Source organism: Ochotona curzoniae, unplaced genomic scaffold (genome assembly GCF_017591425.1).
Source record: "Ochotona curzoniae isolate NIBS_2020 unplaced genomic scaffold, NIBS_Ocur_1.0 scaffold_3208, whole genome shotgun sequence".
In the NCBI taxonomy this organism is placed as follows: domain Eukaryota; kingdom Metazoa; phylum Chordata; class Mammalia; order Lagomorpha; family Ochotonidae; genus Ochotona; species Ochotona curzoniae.
Genome location: NW_024467106.1, coordinates 25,732,571 through 25,757,742, shown reverse-complemented (window position 1 = coordinate 25,757,742; position 25,172 = coordinate 25,732,571). Strand labels below are relative to the sequence as shown.

General features: G+C 39.8%; 1 protein-coding gene across 2 annotated transcripts; it reads left to right on the top strand.

Annotated features, from left to right (window-relative positions):
- Positions 1 to 34: 34 nt before the first annotated feature.
- Positions 35 to 24,099, top strand: RNF20 (ring finger protein 20). 2 transcript variants are annotated; one of them, XM_041004362.1, is made up of 21 exons: positions 35 to 108; positions 265 to 460; positions 1,060 to 1,214; positions 5,518 to 5,685; positions 5,799 to 5,946; positions 6,098 to 6,280; positions 7,125 to 7,243; positions 10,415 to 10,561; positions 10,722 to 10,799; positions 10,980 to 11,099; positions 13,852 to 14,031; positions 15,177 to 15,312; positions 15,606 to 15,727; positions 15,839 to 16,209; positions 17,488 to 17,605; positions 18,155 to 18,304; positions 20,333 to 20,545; positions 21,450 to 21,575; positions 21,727 to 21,867; positions 22,727 to 22,828; positions 23,053 to 24,099. In XM_041004362.1, the coding sequence occupies exons 3-21, from the start codon at positions 1,086 to 1,088 to the stop codon at positions 23,227 to 23,229; spliced, it is 2,928 nt and encodes a 975-aa protein (XP_040860296.1). In that variant the 5' UTR covers positions 35 to 108; positions 265 to 460; positions 1,060 to 1,085; the 3' UTR covers positions 23,230 to 24,099. The 2 variants fall into 2 exon arrangements, with proteins under 2 accessions (XP_040860296.1, XP_040860297.1); XM_041004363.1 differs by lacking the exon at positions 35 to 108 and having other exon boundaries at positions 257 to 460.
- Positions 24,100 to 25,172: the final 1,073 nt, after the last annotated feature.

Sequence of the window (25,172 nt, the reverse complement as noted above, 5' to 3'; positions counted from 1 at the left end):
CGCCTCCCGGAAGCTTTAGTGCCGTCTGCGCCCCGGTTCAGAGGTGAGGGCTGGGAATGCTGCGCGGGCCGGTGGTGCTGCCGGGCGGGGCGAGGTGCAGGCAGCCAGGTTAGATCACGGCTTAGGGAAGCGTGGGGACCTTGCAGGCTCCCGGGGTTCTGCCTCCTCTTCAGCCGTGGGGTCCCCTCCCCGGTGCCTGCGGTTCGCTGCGTGTAGGCTGGGGGGGTTCCTAGCTGTTGCTCTCCTCCTGTCCACTCCGTGCAGGCCAGGTCCGAGTGTGGTTGCTGCCGCCGGGACCCGTCTTCTGGAGCCTGAATCGGTAGCGGAAGAGTCTCGGGGATGGCAGCTTGGCCTCCTCCAGGGGCCGCGGCGCGTTAACATCCATTCCGCCTCCCTGGAGCCCGGGACCTCTGCCAGTCAGGTAGGGCCGACGGAGAAGAGGTTCGCCCGCGCCGTCCAGGTGAGGAAAAGGACGCCCTGGGCCGGGTCACTGTTTCCTCAACCGGGATTTGCGGCCAGGCCCGACTTCCCTCAAGGTTGCATGTTTGGAAGTGGAGAGAAACTTCAGGCATTAAAGGGAGAGCTGATTGCCCCGAGTATTTGTTTTATGTATCTGGCCTTTTGTGTTGTATCATGCATTTCATATAGAAACAATAGAAATTGTGTAGTTTTGGGACATAGTCGCAGAGATGATCATCTGCCCCCAGGATAGTGGTAGAGTGGACACCTTTCGTTCTCTTTTCAACTCTGATTCTTACACAGAATTAACTTTAGTCTTAATTGTGTCATACTTTTATGATTTCTGCACCTTGGAGAGTTCCTGAAATTTATATCCAGCATCTTCTTCTTTTGCCTGTTGTCTTGTTTCACATTAGCATCTTATTTGGAAATAAACAGTCTGTAAATTTAGCCCTGACCCTTCACAATTTAAGAGAATGGTGTTGATTTGTGGTTAAAGGATTGGTCAGAATCATTGCTGGTTTTACGTCATCGATGGCCTGTCTTTATTCTTGCCATTGTTGCATATTTTCCCTCAGCTTCTGCTTTTATCTCCTCTAGGAAAATCACCGTCATCTTTTGCCAAGATGTCAGGAATTGGAAATAAAAGAGCAGCTGGGGAACCGGGCACATCCATGCCTCCGGAAAAGAAGACAGCTGTTGAAGATTCGGGGACCACAGTGGAAACAATTAAACTAGGAGGTGTCTCTTCAACGGTAGGAGGAAACCCAGGACTCCACTATGGAAGCGTGCTTTTTCTTTTGTATGTTACAGCCAAGAACTAAACACTTGGAAGCCTCCTGGAGTAAGGGGAAGCGCTTTGAAGAGGGAAATAAGTTAAGCCAAAAGTAGATGGAGGAGGGATATAGGGACATTGGTTTTCAAGTTAGGCTGTGTTCTAGAAGAGGCTGCAGCATGGGCTGGCGGAGTGTAGCCCTGGGAGGGCTTTTCGTTCAGTGTGTATGCTCAGAGGCGGTGCAGCAGGATTATTGAGAAAGTGGGGAGGAGCGTGAGATCACGTTGCCTAGCATCGAGGCTTGGCTGTGTCACTTCCTAGCTGTGTGGTTTTGTAGTATCCTTCCTGTGCTTCTGTTTCCTGTTCTAGAAGATGTAATTATAGTGCCTTTTAGATTGTTAGATAAAGTGATTGTCTACTAAGGTTTAACATATTGGTTTTAACACAGTAACTGCTCAGTGAATGTGAACTGTTAGTAGTAATTATTGAGCTAGATAACGAAGTAGTGAATAACAATGACATTATACTTGTTCATTTGGAACTGGTGGTTTCATTAGCATATTCTGTACTATAAAGCTCGTGGTAATGTTACATATCTGTTAGACATCAGCAACTTAGTGATTTTGATCTAGATATGTGTTTTGGAACTTGGTCATAAGGATGTGATGGTAAACACATTACGATTGTATAGCTTATCAAACCATAAATGTTATTTATTTGAATTTTAACTGAGATCCTGAGAGATTCAGTCTTTTTTTCAGTGTCAGCGAAGTGAAGATATCTATTATAAATTGTTGATGAAGTGTCATTTCTGAGGCTGGCTGGGATTCTGGGTATTCTGTATTGCTGCCAGGAGGTGATTTCTTAGAATTGTTTCACATCCTTCCCTCCAAAGGCCTTTATTCACTGCAGAGATGAAAATGTCTTAGTTCTGCTCTTACACTGTACTTTGCAGTGAGGATATTCCCTGGCATTCAGATCGTAGGGTAGCACTGAGAAGGTAGTAGACTTTTATAGTAGAGTGAGATATGTGCTGTTCCTAAGGATAGACATGCTCTAAGGAAAACAGGGAGTGTACATCCCAGAAAGCAGTGAGGAGCCGTTGAAGTAGCTTAGCTAGGGACATAATATGTTGTGTCTCTTGTTTAGAGAATAAACTGTAGAAGAACAAGATTTATAAACAGGAGTGCAGTTAGGAGAATTGTACTCTTTTCCCCACGACTTCACCTCTTCAGAGGTAGGAATCTGAGGGCTGGATCCATGGCTCCAGTTGGCGTTTCTGGTTCCTGCTTCAGCTGATTTAAGGTTGCTCTTGAAGACAGTATGTCCTCCTTTGCATTTTGAGTTTGTGGTAGTGAATCAGTTTGAGATTGTGGGACAGAAGAGCTAAGTGACTCCAAAAAAGTGTGCTTGGAATTGGAATTCTAGCAGTGTGATTGGAGCTGTCCATTCTAGCTGTGCTGAAATCTGGAGGATGGACAGGACAAGGCAAAGAAGTGTTTGCTGTAGGAGGCCTGTACCGTAATCTTACTGAGGGATAGTGGTGTCTTGGGCCACAGAGGACATCATGCTACCAACATTTGCTGAAGGATTAGACAAAATATGTAGAAGATAGGAGAGAGGGTTCCTTCATGATTTTGGAAATAATCGGGTATCCATGTAACTAGGGAAGGGTATGAGAGGAGCGGTTTGGGGAGTTGTGGAGGGTGACTCATATGGTTTGGTTTGGGTTTGGACATAGCCAGCTTGAAATATTTATTAGACCTGTGAGAGGAGAGGTAGTTGGTGTGATAATCTGGACTCTGGAGAGAGAATTGCGCTAAAGCTGTACATTTGAGGATCATCAGTTTGTAGGTCGTTTAAGAAGGTCTGAGGACAGAGCCCTGAGGCACTGTAACATTTTTATGTCAGGAAAATCAAAAAGATAAAAAAAAAAGGTAAATAAAGCAGAAAGAGAGTGAGACTGAGTAGGCTCCCAAAAGCAAGATGTAGAAAGTATTTCTAGGAATTGATCAGATGCTGCTTATGGGTTGAGTGATGATGTGACTGTAGAGAGTTCATTGGAGATGCTACAAAGCCTGTGTTTGTAGAGTGGTAGGGATGGGTGCTAGATTGCAAAGATATAAGAAAATAGGAAAGGACAGGAAATAGGCAAAAGAGAGCAGAGACATTATTGTATTAGTACAAAGGAGAACAAAGTTCAGTTGTCAGAGTTTATTTATGTCTATCTGTTGATTGAAATGATTTAGTGGATAGGCTAAAAATGATAATGTTTTAGTTACTGAAATTTTGTCCTTGAGAGGTGACATGGGATATAATGTAATAGGATACATTTACATTATATTATACTATTACATAATGTAATAGTGTAAGGATTAGGTGGATGGAAGATCCATCTCTCTCTGTTCCTCTTCCTGTCTTTCTATGTAACAGTGTCTTTCAATTAATAAAATAATAAATCTTAAACATTTTTATTTCTTTTTTACATGAAGTAGTGTTGTAGGGCAGAATGGCAAGTCAGGTGCCAATTGGGAAAAATGTGGGGAAGATGGCCTGGGAATTTATACAGTTCAACAAAGGATAGCTGGGGTAAATACTGATTGCTTCCTTGAGCTGCATTGCTGGGTGACTTCAGGGAGACAGGTGGAATAATGGCTGGTGAGTTAGGAACGGAAGACAAGGAGGACACATTTTTGCCTCCACAGCCACCATAATAGAAGCCGGCAGGGAAATGTAGATATTTTCATTCAGGTTTCAGCTAAAGCAACAAGAGGTTGAGGATATAGTTTATTAATGCTGTGAATAAATTGATACAGTAGGAAAATTATTGACTGCATATCATAAATGTTATAGCCAAAAAGATAAAATCAAAATGAAACAATTAATTGGTGCTTTAGTGATTAATTCTTAACTTTAAAATGTTTCATTGTTTTCTAGGTAAAAAGCTTTTTCACATGATTTTTGTTTGCCTGCAGTATTCCGTCCCATGACTTCTTTCGAATCTGTCTTGCGGAAGGCATTAGAGTAAGAGTTAAAAATATTGAGAAAGGACACAATTGCCAATAGAATGAGGTATTTGCAGGAATGAAAGAGAATGGAGTCCTGGCACAAGTTGGTGATTTCGAGAGTGTGAGCATAGGTTGGTGAATGCTGTGAATGAGTTGGGGAATTGAGGTGCTTCCTGTCTCTTGGCAGAGCCATCAGTTTGATGTTAGGAGAGGATACTGGGCTTGGCTTTGATCTAGTACAGAGTGAGAGGTAGCTGACTTGTTAAAGAAATATTTCTGAAAAAATTAAGGTATGTTTAAGTTAGGAATTAATTTTTTAAAGATAGCAGTCTGCTAATGATGTTGTTTAGAAGCTCAATATACTGTGTATAGGATGAAATAGATATTTAAATTAATTCAGATTGGGGATTTTCAGTGTAAGAGTAAAGGATTAAGAGCAGCGAATTGAGGCTGGCAGGCTTGTATTTGAAGGAATGTGCTGTAGAATATAATCAGGATATGGGAAGTAATGGAGACAGTAGGAGGCTAAAAGGAAGAAATAATTACAAATTTTGGAGGTCTGAAGGAGGTGAAAAGGCTAGCATATTGGAATATTGGGATGAGATAACCTGGAAAATTATACTATTTTATTTTATCTATTTATTTTTTTCTTTTCCAGTCAGTGAGAAGTTGGAATTTGAAATTTCCGGTGTGACTTAGTTCTGGGAAATGAAAATGTCTAAAATGTGGCTTTGGGGATTCGTGGCGTCATTGGAGTTAGAAAGCATTAAAGAGTATTGACAGCCTGGATGCCAGAGCATTGGATGGTTTGCTCACAAAAATATTGAAAGCGCCAGACATTTGGGCAGTGTTTGGGATACAGCAGGACCCAGATTCCAAAATGTTGAGTGACTAGAGGACAGTTGCTGGGAGATCCATGACAGTGTCATCTGCTGAGTGCTGGAGTCCCAGGTGGCATCACCCTGTGGAGGTGTCTGTCACCAGCACAGTGAGGTGGCTAAGATTTAGGTTCTGGTGTATTTACGTGCTATTTTTCCCTTCATGTTTTCATGCTTTCTTTCTTTATTGTCTGTTTGTATTTGTATTTGTATTTGTATTTGTGTTTGTGTTTGTATTTGTATTTGTATTTGTCTAATTATCTAGTGTAAGGATTTTTTTTAATGAAAAGCATTATTCATATGAAATACCCGATTAACCAGTCTGACCTGGTCTGGCCCAACAGTCCATTTGACCAAATTCTTCAGGAAGAGTAATCATACTGTTTCTCTGTGGCAGGAGGAGTTAGACATTCGAACATTGCAAACCAAAAATCGCAAGCTGGCGGAAATGCTGGATCAAAGGCAGGCCATTGAAGATGAGCTGCGTGAGCACATTGAAAAGCTGGAACGGCGGCAGGCCACTGATGATGCCTCGCTACTGATTGTCAACCGCTACTGGAGTCAGGTAGCTACTTTGTTTGCTGAAATTTGTATTTGCTTATTTTAGTTCTCCTACGTACTCTTTTCGTTTTCAAAGTTGTTCTTTGATCTGTTAATAATTGTTCCTGTCCTTTTCAGTTTGATGAAAACATCCGTATCATCCTTAAACGCTACGATCTGGAGCAGGGTTTGGGAGACCTGCTCACAGAGAGGAAAGCCCTTGTTGTGCCTGAGCCAGAACCAGACTCTGATAGTAACCAGGAACGTAAAGATGACAGAGACAGAGGTGAGCGTTTGGGTTGGATTCTGGTACTGCATGCTGTCTGGTTATTTGAAGAAGAGTGTTGTGTTGAGACTGTTCCTTCTCAGTAAAGAAAGATATTGGTACTTTCAGTTTTGTAATTTAGGGGGCTTCTTTTTCCCCCCTGTGTTCTTAGGGGAAGGGCAAGAGCCAGCCTTCTCTTTCCTTGCTACTTTGGCCAGCAGTTCCAGTGAAGAGATGGAATCCCAACTGCAGGAGCGAGTGGAGTCTTCCCGCCGAGCTGTGTCCCAGATTGTGACTGTCTATGATAAGCTGCAAGAAAAAGTGGAGCTCTTGTCTCGAAAGCTAAACAGTGGAGGTGAGGCAAGAACCACTGTGTTTGCTACCTTGTAGTTTGAAAAATTATATATTACTTTCAATTAAGTTTCTTGGAATCCTGATCTTCGGTATTATCCATAATTTGGGTTGTTATTAGTTAATCAAAGGAATTTGTGATAGACTTGGAAAATAGAATTGGATGGTCCCTGAGTCTGTCATGATAGCCATCTCTGTCTTCAGTTCTTAAGTGCAGTTTTTGAGGAAATTGGGTCTTACATAAATGAAGCTGTAGAAACCCATGTCTTTCTCCTGGGTGTTTAAGAGTAAGATTTATTTCTGTATTTGAAATGGAGAGAGACAAGGAGGAGAGAGAAACATAGGGAGACAGCACTTCGGTCTGCTTTTCCATTTCCTGAAGGGCCGCAATATCCAGAGTTAGACCAGGCCAAAGCTTGGAACCAGAAACTATCATGGTCTTACACTTGGGTAGTAGGGGCCCAAGTACTTGGGTCAACTGCTACTACCTTCAGGCACATGAGCAGGAAACTGGGTTGGAAGTAGAGTGTCTAGGGCATGAACCTTCACTCATACATGGAATGATAGTGTTGAAAGTAGCAGCTTAGTGCACTGTGTTATGGTGCTGGTCCCCCTCAAGGCGGTTTGACATTCTTGAAAGGGATGGTTGTTAGGTAACTGAAACTGCAAGTTAATGCAAGCCACTGATCTCTGGGTGTTGTATAGGTCACTTGAGGTAATAAAAACCGGCCTTCCTCTTGAAGTTCTGAGGAAAAATGTAGTGAGGTAGCATGTTAATGCTTTGGTGGGATACAGAGTTTTAAAATTTGGCAGTATAGATGCTAAACTAAAGTGCAGTTCTTTCTCAGATAATCTGATGGTGGAAGAAGCAGTGCAAGAGCTTAATTCCTTCCTTGGACAAGAGAATATGAGACTGCAGGAATTGACAGATCTCCTTCAGGAGAAGCATCACACCATGTCTCAGGAGGTACTTGACCAGGAGACTTCCTGTTGCCCTGTGGCAGACACTGACTCAGAATTCTGACCATTTCCTAGGCTCCTTTACCCTACAGTGCCTGTGTTTATAGTCTGAAGTATTAGGGCAGGCTGAAACAACTTGCTCTGAGCAACTGGAATCTGAATCTGAGGAAAGGTTAGGAAAGAACATAACTGATTATTTCTCCTGGAAGAAATGCCAACATACTGGATCATTCCAAATATATATTCCCTGTACAGTTAGTAATTCAATAGTGTATAGGGTGGTAGTAATAACTGTATTGGTGTTATGCTAGGGACTTGAGAAATAGGAGTTTATAGTCTACATTTGGCCATCAAGAGTGTCATGAACAAATGCCAAGAATTTGCATGTTTGTATTCAAACAAAGTGATTGAGATAAAGTAATGAAGACAAGAGTTTTTGATAATCTGGATTATCATTTTGGTTTAGTTCAAAGAATACTCTGTAGCAACTGGACTGTAGTAACTGAATTTTTATGCTGATTAGTAATTTAATTGTCCCATTTCTTTAGTGTCTAAGTACTTTATGTGTGTTATGTCTAGTGTTAAAGTAACTCATTTTGCTAAAGCAACTTCAAACAGGTTGCTAAGTAGTCTAAAGTCATGTAGCTGGAAAGCATTATAGCCGTGTTTGAGTATGGGTCAGTTTAACTTCAAAGTCCATCTATTTTTTTTAGTACCCTATCTGCTAAACTGTAGTGTTAAGATCTGTGCTTGGCTGTTGTGGGAAATCATCTAAAGATTTTATTAGTAAGCATGAATTCTCATGGCCCTTCAAAAACAAGGAAGTATAGCAGCACTTAAGAGTAAAAATTGGTTGTTTTGTAAGTTTTTAATTTGCTGCTATTAAGATGGAAAGAACCCTGTCTTTCTGTCCTTTTCCCACATCTCAATTGGTATTACCAAGCTGGAACATACTATTTGGCTCACCTGGATTGATGTCCAAGATGGTTCCCCAGGTTGGCGGGGCTGTTGTTGCTAGGATTTCATCTTATATGGCCACTGAAATGCCTATAGTGTGACAGTCTCAGGATAGCTGGGTGTTGACATGGTATCTGACGTGTTCCAGTGAATATCTCAAGAATACCAGGCAGGACATGTGTAGCTCTTCTCAGAGAAGATCAGTTTTGTGGTGCTTTTTTTTTTAAAGATTTATTTTTATTATTTTTTCATTGGAAAGGCGGATATACAGAGAGGAGAGACAGAGGGAAGATCTCCGTCGATGATCACTCCCAAGTGAGCGCTACGGGCCGATACTATGCGATCCGAAGCCAGGAGCCTTCGGGTCCCACGCGGGTGCAGGTCCCAAGCCTTGGCGTCCTCGACTGCTTCCCAGGCCACAGGCAGGGAGCTGGAAGAGAAGCGGGGCTGCCGGGATTAGAACCGGCGCCCATATGGGATCCCGGGCGTGCAAGGCGAGGACCTTTAACCACTTGCGCCACCGCGCTGGGCCCTTGTGGTGTTTTTTTACTGGGCTAAAAAAGTTGGTCTTTTTGTTGAGAGGACTCTCAGTGAATTTTGGGGCCATGTTTTAAGAGCAACACAAAAGGTATATATGAATATAAACATGTAATAGGCATTTTCTTTTTCTTTCTTCTTTAAGAGATTTCTTTATTTGAGAGTCAGAGTTAGAGAGGGAGAGGCACACAGAAAGATCTTCCATTGCTGGTATACTCCCCAGATAGCCACAATGGCCAGCACTATGCCAGGCTGAGCAAGGGGCCAGAAGTGCCATCCGGGTATCTCCCTAGGTGGCAGAGTGGTAAACATTTGGGCCATCTTCCTTTGATTTTTTTTTTTTCAGGCCATTAGCAGGGAGCCAGTTTGGAAGTGGAGCAGCTGAGACACAAATGAGTGTCTATAGGGGATGCTGGCATTGCAGACAGTGGCGCTACCTACTATGACGCAGTACAAGCCCTGACAGTTTTGTAGTTAAAATACTGAATAACAGGGCCCGGCGCGGTGGCGCAAGTGGTTAAGGTCCTCGCCTAGCACGCCCGGGATCCCATATGGGCGCCGGTTCTAATCCCGGCAGCCCCGCTTCCCTTCCAGCTCCCTGCCTGTGGCCTGGGAAAGCAGTCGAGGACGGCCCAAAGCTTTGGGAACCTGCACCCGTGTGGGAGACCCGGAAGAGGCTCCTGGCTTCGGATCGGCAAAAGTATCGGCCCGTTGCGCTCACTTGGGGAGTGAATCATCGGACGGAAGATCTTCCTCTCTGTCTCTCCTCTCTGTATATCTGCCTTTCCAATCAAAAAATAATAAAAATAAATCTTTAAAAAAAAAAAAAAAAAAAATACTGAATAACATTAGCAGACTTATAGCTCCTGAAATAAAAGGACTAGCAAAGATTATTATATGTTTTAAAATTTTTACTTGACGAAAGAGGGATCTTCTGTCCATTATTAGATTGTTCCCCAGTCAGCAGGACTGAACCAGACTGAAGCCAAGGGCTTGGAACTCAGTGACCAGGTGGGTCTTCCACGTGCGTGGGACCTAAGGACCTGAACATTACCTGATGCCTCCTGGGATGTCTATTCGTGGGATGCTAATGTAGAGGGGATCCGGGAGTTGAACCGGGCACTCTGATAAAAAGTAGTATGGACTTCCCAGCTGACAGCTTAGCTGCTAAGCTAGATGACTTTCTTTCGTATCTTTATACCATTCAGTTTTATAATTCTTCAAGGTAAAGCGAGGAGTAGAAGCTTTTGCCTTAGTCTGTGTGCCTTGCAATTTGTGGGAGTGTAGGGGGAACGTTGGGTGTAAAAGATAGTTGCCATCCTTGAGCTGTAGCTTTGAAAATTTTGGATAAAATCTTGGATTTTTAAAAAACTGTTAAAAATACATTTTTTTTTAAGTTTGTGGTTTCTCTAGGGAAATGGTCCTTTGCAGAAGTACAAAAGTTGTTCATTCCTAACTGGTTTTTTCCTTGTGTTAGAGTTCTTAACAGATTTCTTCATTTTTTACAATTGTAAGTGACTCAAAACTTTTAGAATCTGATTGTTTTTCATACTTTTGCATTGAAAAATCCTTTCTGTAATTTTATGTTTGTGTGTAAGCAAGAGTAAATGCAATAACATTTGGAGCCTAAGTGAGATATGAGGTATTCCTTTTCTAACTTGGTATGTTTACTTTTGGGTTCTAGTTCTCTAAGTTGCAGAGTAAGGTGGAGACAGCTGAGTCACGAGTGTCTGTGTTGGAGTCCATGATTGATGACCTGCAGTGGGATATTGATAAAATTCGAAAGAGAGAACAGCGACTCAACCGACATTTGGCAGAAGTCCTGGAGAGGGTCAGTGGTATTATCACTTAGAGACTAGAACCATTTTAAAAAGAGACTTCCCAGAAAGAATCAACCTGGGGTAAAAACACAGGTATATTGAAAGTACCTTAGTTATCAGCCTGAAATCTTAAGCTCTCTGGCTAAAGAATCTTCTCTTTTTCCCTTTTAGGTGAATTCAAAAGGTTATAAGGTATATGGAGCAGGGAGTAGTCTCTATGGTGGCACAATCACTATCAATGCCCGAAAGGTAAACTCAAGGACCATTGAGACTTTTTTTTGGTTTGACCCAGTGTCACAGCTTGTTCCCAGGTACTTAGGATTGTGTGCACAAGTGGCAGCGTGGGATGTTGCTGGAAGAATAGAGCAGTGAACATGGGAAGCTTAGAAATGAAAAAGACTAATTATTGCTATTTTTCTGCATCTCTAGTTTGAGGAAATGAATGCAGAGCTTGAGGAAAACAAAGAGTTGGCTCAGAACCGTCACTGTGAACTGGAGAAACTTCGGCAAGACTTTGAGGAAGTCACAACACAAAATGAAAAGCTGAAGGTAGGAGACATAGCTCTTCAAGGAATAAAGTTAGACTTTTGCTGATTAACTCCTGTGTCTGCATACTTACGAAGCTGAGTAATTTATGAGGTAAAGAAAAACACAGGAAAATTTTAGGTAAAATTCAACATCCTTTTATGTTAGAAACTCTCAACAGATTAAATATAGAAGAAATTTACCTCAATATATTAAAAGAAATATATGACAAACCCATCATATTCAATGGTAAAATGCTGAATGCTCTGCTCCTAAGATTGGGACCAAGACAAGGGTGGACGTTCTCACTCCTGTTCAGTGTGGTCCTGGAATTTCCGATTAGATCAGTGGCAAGAATAACAAACAGAAGGCCTCCATGTTGAAAAGGAAGCAATAAAATTGTTTCTTTGCAGATGACATGGCATTATATAGACAATGTTAAAGACTGCATCAAAAGACTGGTAGACCTATAAACAAATTCAGTGGAGCTACAGGTTATAAAATGAACATATAAAAACCAGGTACATTGTTTTATTTTTTAATGCACTTTCAGCAAACTGTATGAAATGAAAAGTAAGAAAACAGTCTTGTCCTACAGTGACACCCCCACAAAAATCTCAGGAATAAATTTAATCAAGAAAGTGAGAGCTCATTTCATTGAATATGTAAAAAAACTATGGTATAGATACACAGTGGAATACTTTCCAGTCTTGGAAGAAAAAAAGAAAGAGGGACTGGCATTGTGGTACCATGTTTAGTTGCAGCCTGGGAAGCTGGCATCCCCTATGAGTGCTGGTTTGAGTCCTGGCTCTCCATTTCATATCCATCTGCCTGTTAATCAGGAAAGCAGCAGAAGATGGCTCAAGTTGTTGAGCACCTGCCACCCAGGTGAGATACCTGGATGGAGTTCCCAGGCCTCTGATGTCAGCCTGGCCCAGGCTTGGCTTTGTGTGGCCATTTGGAGACTAAACTAGAAGTTGCAAATGCATGCTCACACTCTCTTCTCTCTCTTTTTCACTCTGCCTTGCAAATATATAAATAAAGCTTAACAAATTTTAAAAAGAAGAAAATCTTGTCATTTGTGATAACCTGGGTAATTGTGGAGGGCTTTGTGCAAAGTGAAATTAATCAGACAAACTTTGTGTGATCCTGTGTATGTGTAAGATCTAGGAAAGTTCAACTCTCAGGTGAGAATATAGTGGTAATTAACTAGAAACTGGGAAAGAGGACAGAGGGGAGATGCTGGTCAAGGAGTACAAAATTCTGTAGAATGAATAAATTCTTGATGAGTACAGTTAATATTACAAAATTGGGTACTTGAAGCATAATGAGAGAATATACGTTCAGTGTTCTCAACACACAACAAAAAGTAACTGAGGTGTTGGGTAAGTGAGTTACCATTTCACAGTGTGCACATATGTCAAACAGTGCTTTTTATACAGTTTTATTGATTGTACCTTAATAAAGCAGAGGGAAAAAAAGTAAATTTTATTAATGCACTTTCTAATTTATATTTACTTAATCCTTGCCATGTTCGGAAAACGACTTAAATACACTAAGGTGTTTATAATTGTTGAGAAAAGGATATGGTTAAAGTAGGGTGAATATCCACAGAAGGTTTAATGAATGGGGCTTATGTACAGGTGTAGGAAAGCAGCAGGTATATAGTGTTGGGAGAGGAGGCCTTCACACGTGAGTACTTGCCGCTTGTGGGCCCCAAATGTGGCGTTGTGATCCCTTGCTGCCAGACAGAGAGGCTTGAGCAGCAACCCTGTTAATTTTCAGGCTTTGTCATGAGGTTTCTCTCCTCCAGGCACTAGGGGAACAAGGGAGATTCTGAAAATTTTCCTTACCTTTCTTCACCACAGCTACCTGTTATAACTTAATTTGTTTCTGGGTAAAGATATCATCATGTTTGAACTGAAAAACTAGTTTAAAAATCAAAATGTTTGAGTAATTAAAGCAAACAGTTGTGGGATGAGTATTCTGGTAATATGTCAAAAATATTTTCTCTGACTAAATGAAGCGGATAAGTTAACTGTGATTATAAGCATCCTGGGGCCAGCAGCGTGGCATTGCCAGTGAGCCACTGCCGATGTCGCCTGTATCCCATATGTGTGCTGGTTCAAGGCACAGATGATCCACTTTCCATCCAGCTCCCTGCAGATATGCCCGGGGGAGAAGCATCTGTGCCCTTGTAGGAAATCTGGGTGACACTTCTGTTCCCTGGCTTCAGCCTGGCCTAGCCCTGGCTGTTTGCAGGGTGGATCAGTAGATAGGAGATGTGTGTGTAAATCGCTGCCTTTCAAAAAGGTAGATATAGATCTATAGATGTATAGATATAGATCTATATACGTATATATTATATATAATATACATATATAAAATAATTATTTTAAAATAAATAAACATTTTGACAAATGTTGTAAGTTTCTTCTAGAGACTCACCCATTGTATATATCTTATTTGATACAATGTAAAACACATATGAGGGTACTTGAGAAAGTTTATGGAAAGCATTTTTAAAAATAAAATTTTTTTGGTATGAAAAGTTGAGATCCAATGTGTAGTTTTTCCATAATACACATTTTTCATGAATTGTATAAAATTGTATTGTACCTACAAGGAAAGGAAAATTTGCGGGAAGATGGATATTTTGAAATAATTACACATTGATTTCAAGTTTAAAAAAAAGACTGTACTGAGATTTTGTTTTTTGTATAGCATCAGGAACACAGTTAGATTCTGCTTCTGGATTTTTTTTCTCCATTCTTAGGTGGAATTGCGAAGTGCAGTGGAAGAAGTAGTTAAGGAAACTCCAGAATATCGCTGCATGCAGTCCCAGTTCTCTGTCTTGTATAATGAGAGCCTGCAGTTGAAAGCACACTTGGATGAGGCCCGGACCCTGCTTCACGGCACTAGGGGAACCCACCAGCGCCAGGTTGAACTCATTGAGGTAATGGTCTTTGTCTCTTTTATATAAGTTTCCAGTGTCGTAAATTTTATAATTTTATATATATTATTCATTCATCAACTATTTATAGAGTAGCTGTCAATTTTTTTTAGGTTGTGGACACCCAAAAATGAGACAGAAAAATTACAGCCTTTAGGAATCTTAAAATAGTGGGAGAATACTACCTATTAGAATATAGTGTGATAGAAAACAAATCTGTAAGATGCTGTGATCAGGGAGTTTGAGCAACTGATTTGACTGGAATCTTCTTGATTCTTCTTGAGAAGGTGAAAGATGGATCTTAAATACAGGGCCTGGCATGATGGCTCAGTGACGATATCCTCTCTCCATGCTCAGTGATCCCGTATGATCTATGTCCCAGCTGCTCCATTTCACAGCTGCCTGGTTGTGACCTAGAAAACAATATAAGATGGTCCAAGGCCTTGGGACCCTGCCCAGCTCCAGCTGTTGTGGTCACTTGGGGAGTGAACTAGCAAGTGGAAGATTTTTCTTTTTGTGCTTCCTTGTCTGTAAATCTGCCTTTCCAATAAAAATAAATAATTCTTAAAAAAAAATCCTAAATATAAATATGAATTTCCTGGTAGTTAAAAGTGTTAAGCATTCTGAGTAGTGAGGACAAGACTTATACAAATATGTGATAGTGTCACAAACAGGCAATGTGGTATGGCTGGAGCTCAGTATATGAAGGCAAAGAACCAGTAGAAAATGCATCACCTCTTGCTTTGCCATTGCAGAATGTAATGCCTATGAAGAACTTTTTAAAAGCAGATACTTATTTGTATATTCACTTCTATATTTTCCATAGTAATGCTTATGTTGGCTAATTGAATACTATTCTACATATACATATATATATATATATATATTGTGGTGTCATGGTTTATCCAGTTGCAATGTTCTCAGAGTTATGGGCCTTTATGTTTCTTAGCATAGTGCTAGTTTCCAAGTAAGTGCTCTGTGGTTATCTGGTGCTCATTAACTATTAATACAACTTGAAATTTTCAGAGTAATCCATTTTTTTTGGTCATTTTTCTCTTGCAAATTGTATTTAGGAAATAGAATAATAAAATACAATATTTGTACATTTTGGTAAAAATTGTTTATTGGTATATTTCTTGTGTATATAGCGAGATGAACTCAGTCTTCACAAAAAGCTAAGGACTGAAGTGATCCAGTTAGAAGATACACTGGCCCAGGTCCGCAAGGAGTATGAAATGCTAAGGATAGAGTTTGAACAGACTCTTGCTGCCAATGAACAAGCAGGTATAATTATTCTCACTCCGCTCTCTGTTTGTTGTACATGACTTCCTTGAAAGACACAAATCCTTCCCAATCCCCAGGATTGGTTAAGACCACCTGAAACTCTGAAAATCCTAAAGTACCTTAAATTTTCTACTCACTTGGATTCACAGTCCGGTTGTTTAATTTTAACCTGTGGACCAGTTTTTCGTCTCTTGAGAAGGCTTCCTTTGTTAGTAGTTCTCTTTGTTTCTCAGAGGTTCCTGACTTGTTCTGCTAACACAGTGCCTCCTAACATTGCTGTTGCTGTGTTTAAGGCCCTATTAACCGGGAGATGCGCCATCTCATCAGTAGCCTCCAGAATCACAATCACCAGCTCAAGGGGGAGGTGCTGAGGTATAAGCGGAAGTTGAGGGAAGCCCAGTCGGACCTGAACAAGGTAACCAGGAATAGCACAAAAAGCTAGTTACTTTTATGGCTTAAAGCTGTTTTTTGAGAGAAGTAAGCGTTGTGGTTGCCATCGGTGACGTGCGTCTGTCTCTGTTCTCAGACACGTCTCCGCAGCGGCAGTGCCCTCCTGCAGTCTCAGTCCAGTACCGAGGACTCTAAAGATGAACCTGCAGAGCTCAAACAAGAATCCGAGGACTCAGCCACCCAATCCTCGGCATCGAAAGCTTCTCAGGAGGATGCCACTGAAATGAAGTCCAAACGGGATGAGGAGGAGCGGGAACGAGAAAGGAGAGAAAAAGAGAGGGAACGGGAAAGAGAACGGGAGAAGGAAAAGGAGAGGGAACGAGAAAAGCAAAAACTGAAAGAGTCAGAAAAAGAGAGAGATTCTGCTAAGGATAAAGACAAAGGGAAGCACGATGATGCAAGAAAAAAAGAAGCAGAAATTATCAAACAGTTAAAGATTGAACTCAAGTAAGAGCCATTTTTAAAGTAACTTTCTGACTGAAAACTGAAGTTAAGACATCTTGGGTGAAATGTTTGGTTGATAGCATGGCTCGTGGGATCATTGTTACTGTTTAGATGTAAGCAGGTATTCATTAAGTGTGTTCTCCACCCTTGATCAGGTGTGCAAACAAAATGGCCTATGTGGTATTGTGTAGTCAGTCAACCCCATAAATACAAATTACCAGAAGGAATGGCGTGATTGAACCAGTATTCCTAGAATTATTTAAAAAATTAGCAGTCATTATTGATTTTGAAGAAATTGCTGACATTAATTGTGGCTTAATTGTGCAAAAAAGAGTATGTATCACTGTGTCTTAAACATGAGTCTAATCTGCTTAGTCAGATAGTTACAGAATTTCTTGGGAGGTTTATTTCTTTAGACGTTGAAATAGTAAGACTCAGGGAAACATGTTTTTATAACCGCATATGTTGTGCCTTCTCTCTGGTAAAACTGATCATTTCTTGTTCCCAGTTATTCATGCTTGACCCTGTTGGTTTTTGGATTTCGTATTTAGATTTACTCAAGATGCTTAAATCCCTGTGATATGAAGCTGTAGTTAAAAATCTCAGTGAAATGCAAGGATAGTTAAAATCCATTCATATGAAAGCACAGTTAATAGAGTTAATAATTTGTTAAGAGACTTTAGTTTTCAGCTGATGGTTAATCACTCGAACAACAAAGTTAAGCCTGAAAGTGTATTTCATATCTTCAGATGTGTCTCCTTTTTTCCTCTTGTTTCCATGTGTGGTATTAAAATCATTACTCCCTTTCATTTATGGGATTTTTTTTTTTTTGCTTTTGAAAGCTGTAGTCTCTTATCTTTAAATTTAGCATTTAACTGAAAATCTTAAGTAGATTTTAATATTCTCACAGTGTGTAAAGTACATCAAAATTACCAAAAATAGGAATAGGTATTTCAAACTTGGGCTTAAATGCATTCCTGGACTCCCTCCGAGCCCAACTGGATATTAGTTTGTAATGGTGGGGTCATGTAAATTAACCTTTATAATAATTGCCCCAAAAGTCTATGTTTTGTAACTCTGTTAGTAGACTTGAACTGAAGGGGAAAAGGATTCATTTATACTTTTCTATGCTTTTTGAGTATATCCAGAAGGCTGTTAATAGTCTGTGTAGTATTTTGTCTTGTAGGTGTGATACAAAGTAAAATTAAAACTTTCTAAGAACTCTGCTCACTTCAGAATTCCTTTGCTCTGATGCCCCTTCTGCTACCACGCCTGTCATAGGAAGGCACAGGAGAGCCAGAAGGAGATGAAACTGCTGCTGGATATGTACCGCTCTGCCCCAAAGGAACAGAGGGACAAAGTGCAGCTAATGGCAGCTGAGAAGAAGTCAAAGGCAGAGGTAATCTCACCTCCCATTACCGGTCATTCTGGTTAAAATCTTCATTTGTGGAGCTTTTGTCACAGTTCTCAAGTTGTTCTCTATTTCCTTAAAGTTAGTGTTAACCTTGGCAACATAATCTGCTCTCAGAGATTATCTGAAGAAAAGATTTAAGTTTCTCTGTTAATGCAGTAATATGTAGCAGAATATCAAGAATAGGAATAGGCTTTTCAGACGTATTTCTTGCCCTCTTCACTTATATAAATCAGAAAAGTGCTTGTTTTCAGATTACTTTTGAGAAGCATGTCTTAGTTTTATGCAAATTTGGAACCTAGAAAAAAAGTGAAAAGTCAGTATTTTAAAGTTGAACATTGCTCCTAGAAATGTGGCATGTTAGAAGACAGTGATAATAAAGCAGTATTGTAGTGTAATGAATTATACATCATTTTTATTGTCCCATTAGTCTGTAAAGATTCTTCTGTAGGCTCTCCATTTGTGCACAGTATTGATTGATTTTTAGGAATGAGTTATAACTTATTTTTTGTCTGCATAATTTCTTTTCTCTTATAGTTGGAAGATCTGAGGCAAAGACTGAAGGATCTAGAGGATAAGGAGAAGAAAGAAAACAAGAAAATGGCTGATGAGGATGCCCTGCGGAAGATCCGGGCAGTGGAGGAGCAGATAGAATACCTGCAGAAGAAGTTGGCGATGGCCAAGCAGGTGGGTACACTTTCCTTATTGAATTGCTAGCAGGTAAGTGTTTATGATACTAATATTTTAGTGTTTATGATACTGATATTGTTTCTTCTGTATATTTGTCTTTATATTGAATTCTTTCATCCTTTTGTTACTTGATGTACTTGTGGAATAGGAAATTTAGTTTTATTTTCAAATAGATAACAAGCATTTAAACATTGTTGAAAATTAGTGGAGACAGTGAATGTAAGATAAAAAATGGATATATAATTTTACATGCATTATAATGACAAATACATTAAACTAAGACAACTGTACCTCTGAAATATAGACTCTCCTCATAATTGACATATACTGATTCGTATTTAGATTAGATAATTTTTAGTAACATTCAGTAATGAAGATGCTAAAAATGATGGTTGCAGAAACCATACATTTGTTGTCAGGAGCACCTTCACTGGTTGGTTTGTTTCTTCAGAGGCAGAATCAGACTGAGAGTGAGAGACAGGAGAGGTTTTCCATCTACTGTTTTAGGCCACATTGACCTGGCCTGGGCCAGGCTGAAGCCAGGAGCCAGGAGCTTCTTCCAGGTCTCCTGCATGCCTACAGGGGCACAAAACTTGGGCCATCCTGCACTTCATTTTCCTAAGGCGTTAAGTCAGAAGTGGAGCAGCCAAAACTGGAGCCATTGCTCATATGGGATGCCGGCACTACACGAGGCAGATTAACCTGTTACATACGCCACAGTGCCAGCCCCCAGCCTCACTGTTTCTAAAAAATGACAAGGTAAAAATTAGATGAATTAATTTTACTTGATAGTAAGTGCTCAAAAAGAGGAATTTCACTGGATCTTATACGTATTTCTTTTGTAAAAGTGGACTTTTGACTTTTCTTAAATTTGGTGATTACCACCTTTCTTTCTCTAAAATAACTATTGGGAAACTATACTACTGCAGGTTCTGGAACAAGTGGAAAGACACACTATGTTCTTGTATAGAATGACTTACTATCTTAAAACTATTAATTCTTGTTAAATTAATGTAGAAGATTAATGTGACTCCAGTAAGAGTACCTTTTTTTACTCCTGATCTTAGCCAAAAGGCCGAGAAGTTTTGTTATTAGTTTTGGATTTCATTTTTGCTTTAGACAAACTGATTTTAAAGTATATATGGGAGAGTAAATGAGTGACAAGAAAAACTGAAGCAGTCTAACAGTGAAGTCTCTGGATGGTAAAGTTTCAGTGGGCAAAAAATAGTCTGTACATGTTCAGTATAGTTGCAAATTTTTTGTTCTTATTTTAAGAAGAATTATTTATATGAAACAAACAAACAAAAATGACAGAGATAAGAGGGAAAGAGGAAGGATGAGAAAGAAGCAGAGGGAATGAATATCTTTCATTCACTGGCTTATTCCCCAGATGGCCTCAACAGCCAGATTTGGGCTAGCTGGGGCCAGCAGCTCTGTGGTGGTCTCTGTTGTGGATGTAGGAACCCTGGTACTTGGGCTATACTCTGTTGCTTTCCCAGAAACATTAACAGGAAGCTGGGTTGGAAGCAGTGCAGCCAGACTCAAGCAACCATTCTGATACGAGTCGCCTGCATTTGTAGGCAGCAGCTTAGGTCGCTGTGCCACAGTGCGAGCCCTTTTTAAATTTTTGAGCCATGGTTGGTTGAATCAGACCCAAAATAAGTTGATACAGACCCTATGGAAACAAAAGACTGACTATTCTGGTTATGGAAGTGTATGAGAAAATATACTGTTTTACAACAGGAGTACTCTTAACCAAGTGCTGTGTTAGATTAACATATACGTGACTGTTGTCTGCTTAAGTAAATCAGTACAGACTACTAAATAAATTCCTGATCAGAAACTGGTGCCAGTGACCATAGGTGATAGTTCTTCTGTATTCCTGGGGTTAACCTTGCAACAAACCTGAGAAACTGAGTCTCTAATTTATGTCTAAATGGACAGTGGGAAAGTTTATAGCTTCTGTGCCGTTTTGTGGAGTTAGAAAATTTCTACTAAAATGAAAATGCTTCCTCTTTGTTGTAGGAGGAAGAAGCGCTCCTCTCTGAGATGGATGTTACAGGGCAGGCCTTTGAAGACATGCAGGAGCAAAACATCCGTTTGATGCAGCAGTTGCGGGAGAAGGATGATGCAAATTTCAAGCTCATGTCAGAGCGTATTAAGTCCAATCAGATCCATAAGTTGCTCAAAGAAGAGAAGGAGGAGCTGGCAGACCAGGTTTTGACTCTTAAGACTCAGGTAATTAGAATGAGTCTAGCTGTCCATTCTGTTGAAGTAGGATGCTTTTTACATGAAGAACGATTATTGTGGCTTTTTTGTGTGATGGGGAAAAAAACTAAATGTCCATTTTTAGTGTGCTGGTAAGTATATTGTATACCTACAAAGGAGTATGGTATAGCTGTTAAAACAAATTTGGATCTACTATGGAAAAAATGTCAAAAATGCATGTATATATATATGCTGTGTATTTTTAAAATCTGAAGATTATATGAGAAATTACAATAAGAATGTTTGCTTGGTTATCTGGCAGTTAGGTGAGGGTTCTGGGTGAGGGTTTAGAAGCAGGTATGCAATTTTTCATTACACCCTTTAGTACTATTTAATTCTATATTGTAAATTTGTGGAAAAAGATGATTTTAGACCCTCCAGTCATTCTGAAACAGATATACTTTTGTTTGCGCTATCATTTATATATGTTCTGATACGAATGACCAAATTTTCAGAATTAACATATGTGGCAAAGATATATATGTCTGTAATTGTAAGTTTGTGTGTTTTTGGTAATTTGGAAAATAATCTGATTTCCCAAGCTGTCATTTAAATCTTGAGCAAACTTTTTTACTAAGTAAGTGAAGCTTCTAATTATTGTATGCCTGTTGACAGTACAAAGGGTTTTCAAAAGTTCACAGAAAATGCATATTCTGGAAAAACTGGATTTCAAAATGATTTCATGTAAAAATCAACTTAGTTCAGTTTTCCACAAAATCTTTGAAATACACATATTTTGAAGGATTCCTGGGTGAAATCAGAAATAGTTTGAAATCACTACTACCTTAATGCATTGTGAGCCTGTGGATGAGCAGAGCATTGTCAGTTTTGTTTTATTCCGGTTTCTGTTGAAATCTGATTGTGCTCTCCAAAGGTTGATGCCCAGTTACAAGTGGTGAGGAAACTGGAGGAGAAGGAGCATCTTCTACAGAGCAACATTGGCACGGGGGAGAAGGAGCTGGGCCTTAGGACCCAAGCCTTAGAGATGAACAAACGCAAGGTAGGATTGACGGCTGCAGTGTAAAGTGATAAGTTCAGAGGAACGAATAGCATTGATGGTACTTCAGGTTTATGTTTTCCATAAACCTGGTTAACGTTTAGCCTCGTTGGAAGTAAAGGGTGGTACCAGAATGTTCATTTCTCCCATCTAGGCAATGGAGGCAGCCCAGCTTGCAGATGATCTCAAAGCACAATTGGAGTTGGCTCAAAAGAAGCTACATGATTTTCAGGATGAGATTGTGGAAAACAGTGTCACCAAAGAGAAGGACATGTTCAATTTCAAACGAGCCCAGGTAATAGCAGTTATCTTTTCTTTACATTTTGCATTTTAAATGTCTTCTGAGGTCAGTAGTGATCCGTGTGATGGAGGAGCCATTAGTCTAATGTTTGTCATTTCCTACTGGATTCTAAGTTCTCTATGAGAAGTGTGGGTTTTTTTTCACTGCTGTAATCCCCAAGCCTATTTGGGTACCTGCCACCTAATTGGTGTGAAGTAAATATTTATTAAATGAGTAAAAATTGAATTATTAAGGAAGTGCAGCCTAGCAATTTTAGAGGTAAAGTTCCTCTAGGAGACTGGTATTATGACACTAGCATATCAAGTTAGAACATCAAAGACCAAGCTGCTGTGTTTCTGGTCCAGCTCTCTGTTGATGCACCTGGTAAAGCCACGGAAGGTGCTCAAGTACCTGGGCCATACCAGGGTGTTGTAGCCATCTGGGGAGTTAACCAGCAGATGGAATACCTTTTTCTCCTTCACTGTGCCTATCAAATAAATACTCATTTTCTATTTTTGCCATGTCATCTATTTTTCATACCTTTCTATTGCTATTCAAAAATACATCTGTAATTTTGCTGTCTACCTTTAGCTTAAAGCTAGTTAGCACAAACCGTCTTATAAATCTTAGATTACATTTCCACAAGATTGAATTGGCAACAGTGCGGTTCTGATTTGGGCATATGATTATGGTTTTCTATTATAAATGAAAAGAAAATATCTTGCCATTTGCAGTTCCCTACATTTCTAAATATAACTGGATATACAGACAGAACACACTTTCCACACTGGAAAATTCAAATTAGAGCAATTGTTTTTCTCCAAAATGACAGAACTGGGGATGTGTATCTAATGGGTATGCTGTCTTAATACAGGAGGACATCTCTAGGCTTCGAAGGAAACTTGAGACCACAAAGAAACCAGACAATGTACCCAAATGTGATGAGATTCTGATGGAGGAGATTAAGGACTACAAGGTTAGAAAAACTGCCCTGGTGATTTTGTGTTTTCCTGTCAGAGCCTAAAATTAGTCTGCTCATACAGTAGAAGAATAAGTACTGAATTTTAAGTGAAGATAGTCTCAGCCAGTTATGATTTTTGGTGAAAAGAGAAAGATAAATTGTCTCAGTATTTTAATGATTTTCCTGAGTTGTTTGTTTATATAAGAACCACCGGATCATCTGACATGTTTCCTTTTTAGGCACGTCTGACCTGTCCGTGCTGCAACATGCGAAAAAAGGACGCTGTACTTACCAAGTGTTTTCATGTGTTTTGCTTTGAGTGTGTGAAGACACGCTACGATACCCGTCAGCGCAAATGTCCCAAGTGTAATGCTGCTTTTGGTGCCAATGATTTCCATCGCATCTACATTGGTTGAACCAAGTTAAAGGAGGAAGAGGAGCTGACTAGACAGGCACTTATATTCATTAACCACCAAACCTCTACCTCTTCTCTCCTTGACAGTTTGTCATCCACCTTTTCTCCACAGACTTTATGTCCAGACTCTTCTCCAGTAGCTAGATGACTTCATGGGATAGGACCGGTTGCAAGTTTAGAATTAGAACCAACTCTTACTTGTCTTCCCTACCAGCTTTGTTTGTCTCCTGCCTTTGGACTTTCAGCATTTTCTTCTTCAGGCCCACCAATCCTCCTGAAGAAGTTACGTCGCTGGTTGTTTTTTTCTTCTTTTTTTTTCTTTTGGACATAGAAAGGGAACAAAGTGGAAGCAACACTATTTTGGGGAAATCATCTTTTAGAAGTAAGCTATCTATGGGCACAAACTTTTCTTGATTTGGGTAGTAAACCTTTTGTAAACTTGGATTAAAAGATAGTATAATTGTACTACTCTTTCTTGGGTGGTTTGAAGCCTTAATGAAATTATGTCCAGGATAATTCAGTCCATTTCCCATTTACTAGCAAAGTAACTTTTAAGGTCGGCTGGCTTTCTTGTTAAAGTTATTTAAGTTTTGAATTCAGCTACTTGAAATTTTTGAATTTCTTGCTGCCAGAATAATTTCAGGTGATATAACACCCTTTGTCTTCTGATGAAATCAAGATTGGGGAGGATGGGGGACAAAACTAAGATAGTGAAGAGATTTTTCTGGGTGCTGTGGGAACTCGCGGAGCTATGAATTGCTCTCACCCTCCTCTCCACAGGGGTTGTAGTAATCCCTGTTTTCCAGATCCCCTGTAATGTTTTGTGGGACTTTATACTGTACAAGCTTCAATTAAAGCAGAACTCAGTTTGTTTTTCGTGTCTGTGGTTTTTCTCTCATACATTTTTCTTTGTTATTCATTGCAAGAATGAAGTCTCTTGAGCAGAAATAATCAGCTCAGATTAAGGGGCTAACCTAAAATATTTAGTTCTGTGATTCATTGGAGCAGTTTTCTTCTAGTTTTATTGCATTTGGTCTCAGGAGAATAATGCCTAAAGTAATGGATTGCTGAATTGCTCAGTTTTCTTGAATACTTCACTGTCAGGGTTATTAACAGGTTGTGATTTGTGTTCTGTGAAACTGTCGTTTCCTGGCTCTCTGAGAGTTCTTGAATTGGTAAGTGTTACAATAGCTAGCAATCAGAGGTTCTATAATAGGCCAATATTAAGTATATCTGTCTGGATCACCACTCATCCTAGACGTTGGTTAAAGGTAAATTCTTTGTTTTGTAAACACTAGCAGGGCGAATTATATATTCCACAAAGTCATCTGATCCGAGTTACTTAGGATTGTACAAGGTCTCTGGAAGCCATGGGTCCCTTGACCACTTTTGGCTTACCCAATGCATGAACACTGACGTTCACACACTGAAATTCAATCCTGCTGAAAAGTGTGAAAAGAATACTTACCCTTTGATGCCTGTTCTTAGAGGGAAGGCTTATGAATAACTTTATTCGCTGGGGACAAGTAGAAGTATTGGGCTGCAGGTGGTTTGAATTTGGATATTATTTATTTGTGATAGTTGACTAAGAAAACCAGGTGCCTGATACAGGAGACAATGGAGTATATGGAATATTTTGGAGGCAAATACTAATCTCATGGTGAACTGAATTTAGGTGATGCTCCTGAGAACAGCCTCTGATATCAAGTACCTTGAAATTATGCAATACAATATGCCATTTCAATGTTATTTTCAGATAACAACTAAAAAGGCTGGTGGTTTTTTGGCAGTCAGCTTCTCATTGTAAGAGATTACTGAGTGGGCTTCAGGAATATGTCCAAATTTCACAACAGATTTCACTTGAATTACATGTGGGTTATTAATGATTCTTTTAAAAGTTAGGGGCATCAACAAAAAACCATTGTTTTTTAGGTATGGATTGTC

Excerpts from the sequence above, each read along its gene's own strand:
- RNF20 (XM_041004362.1), top strand. The coding sequence starts at position 1,086 with ATGTCAGGAATTGGAAATAAAAGAGCAGCTGGGGAACCGGGCACATCC. Across the intron at positions 6,281-7,124 it reads TCGAAAGCTAAACAGTGGAG|ATAATCTGATGGTGGAAGAA; the intron begins GTGAGGCAAGAA and ends GTTCTTTCTCAG. Across the intron at positions 22,829-23,052 it reads AGGAGATTAAGGACTACAAG|GCACGTCTGACCTGTCCGTG; the intron begins GTTAGAAAAACT and ends TTTCCTTTTTAG.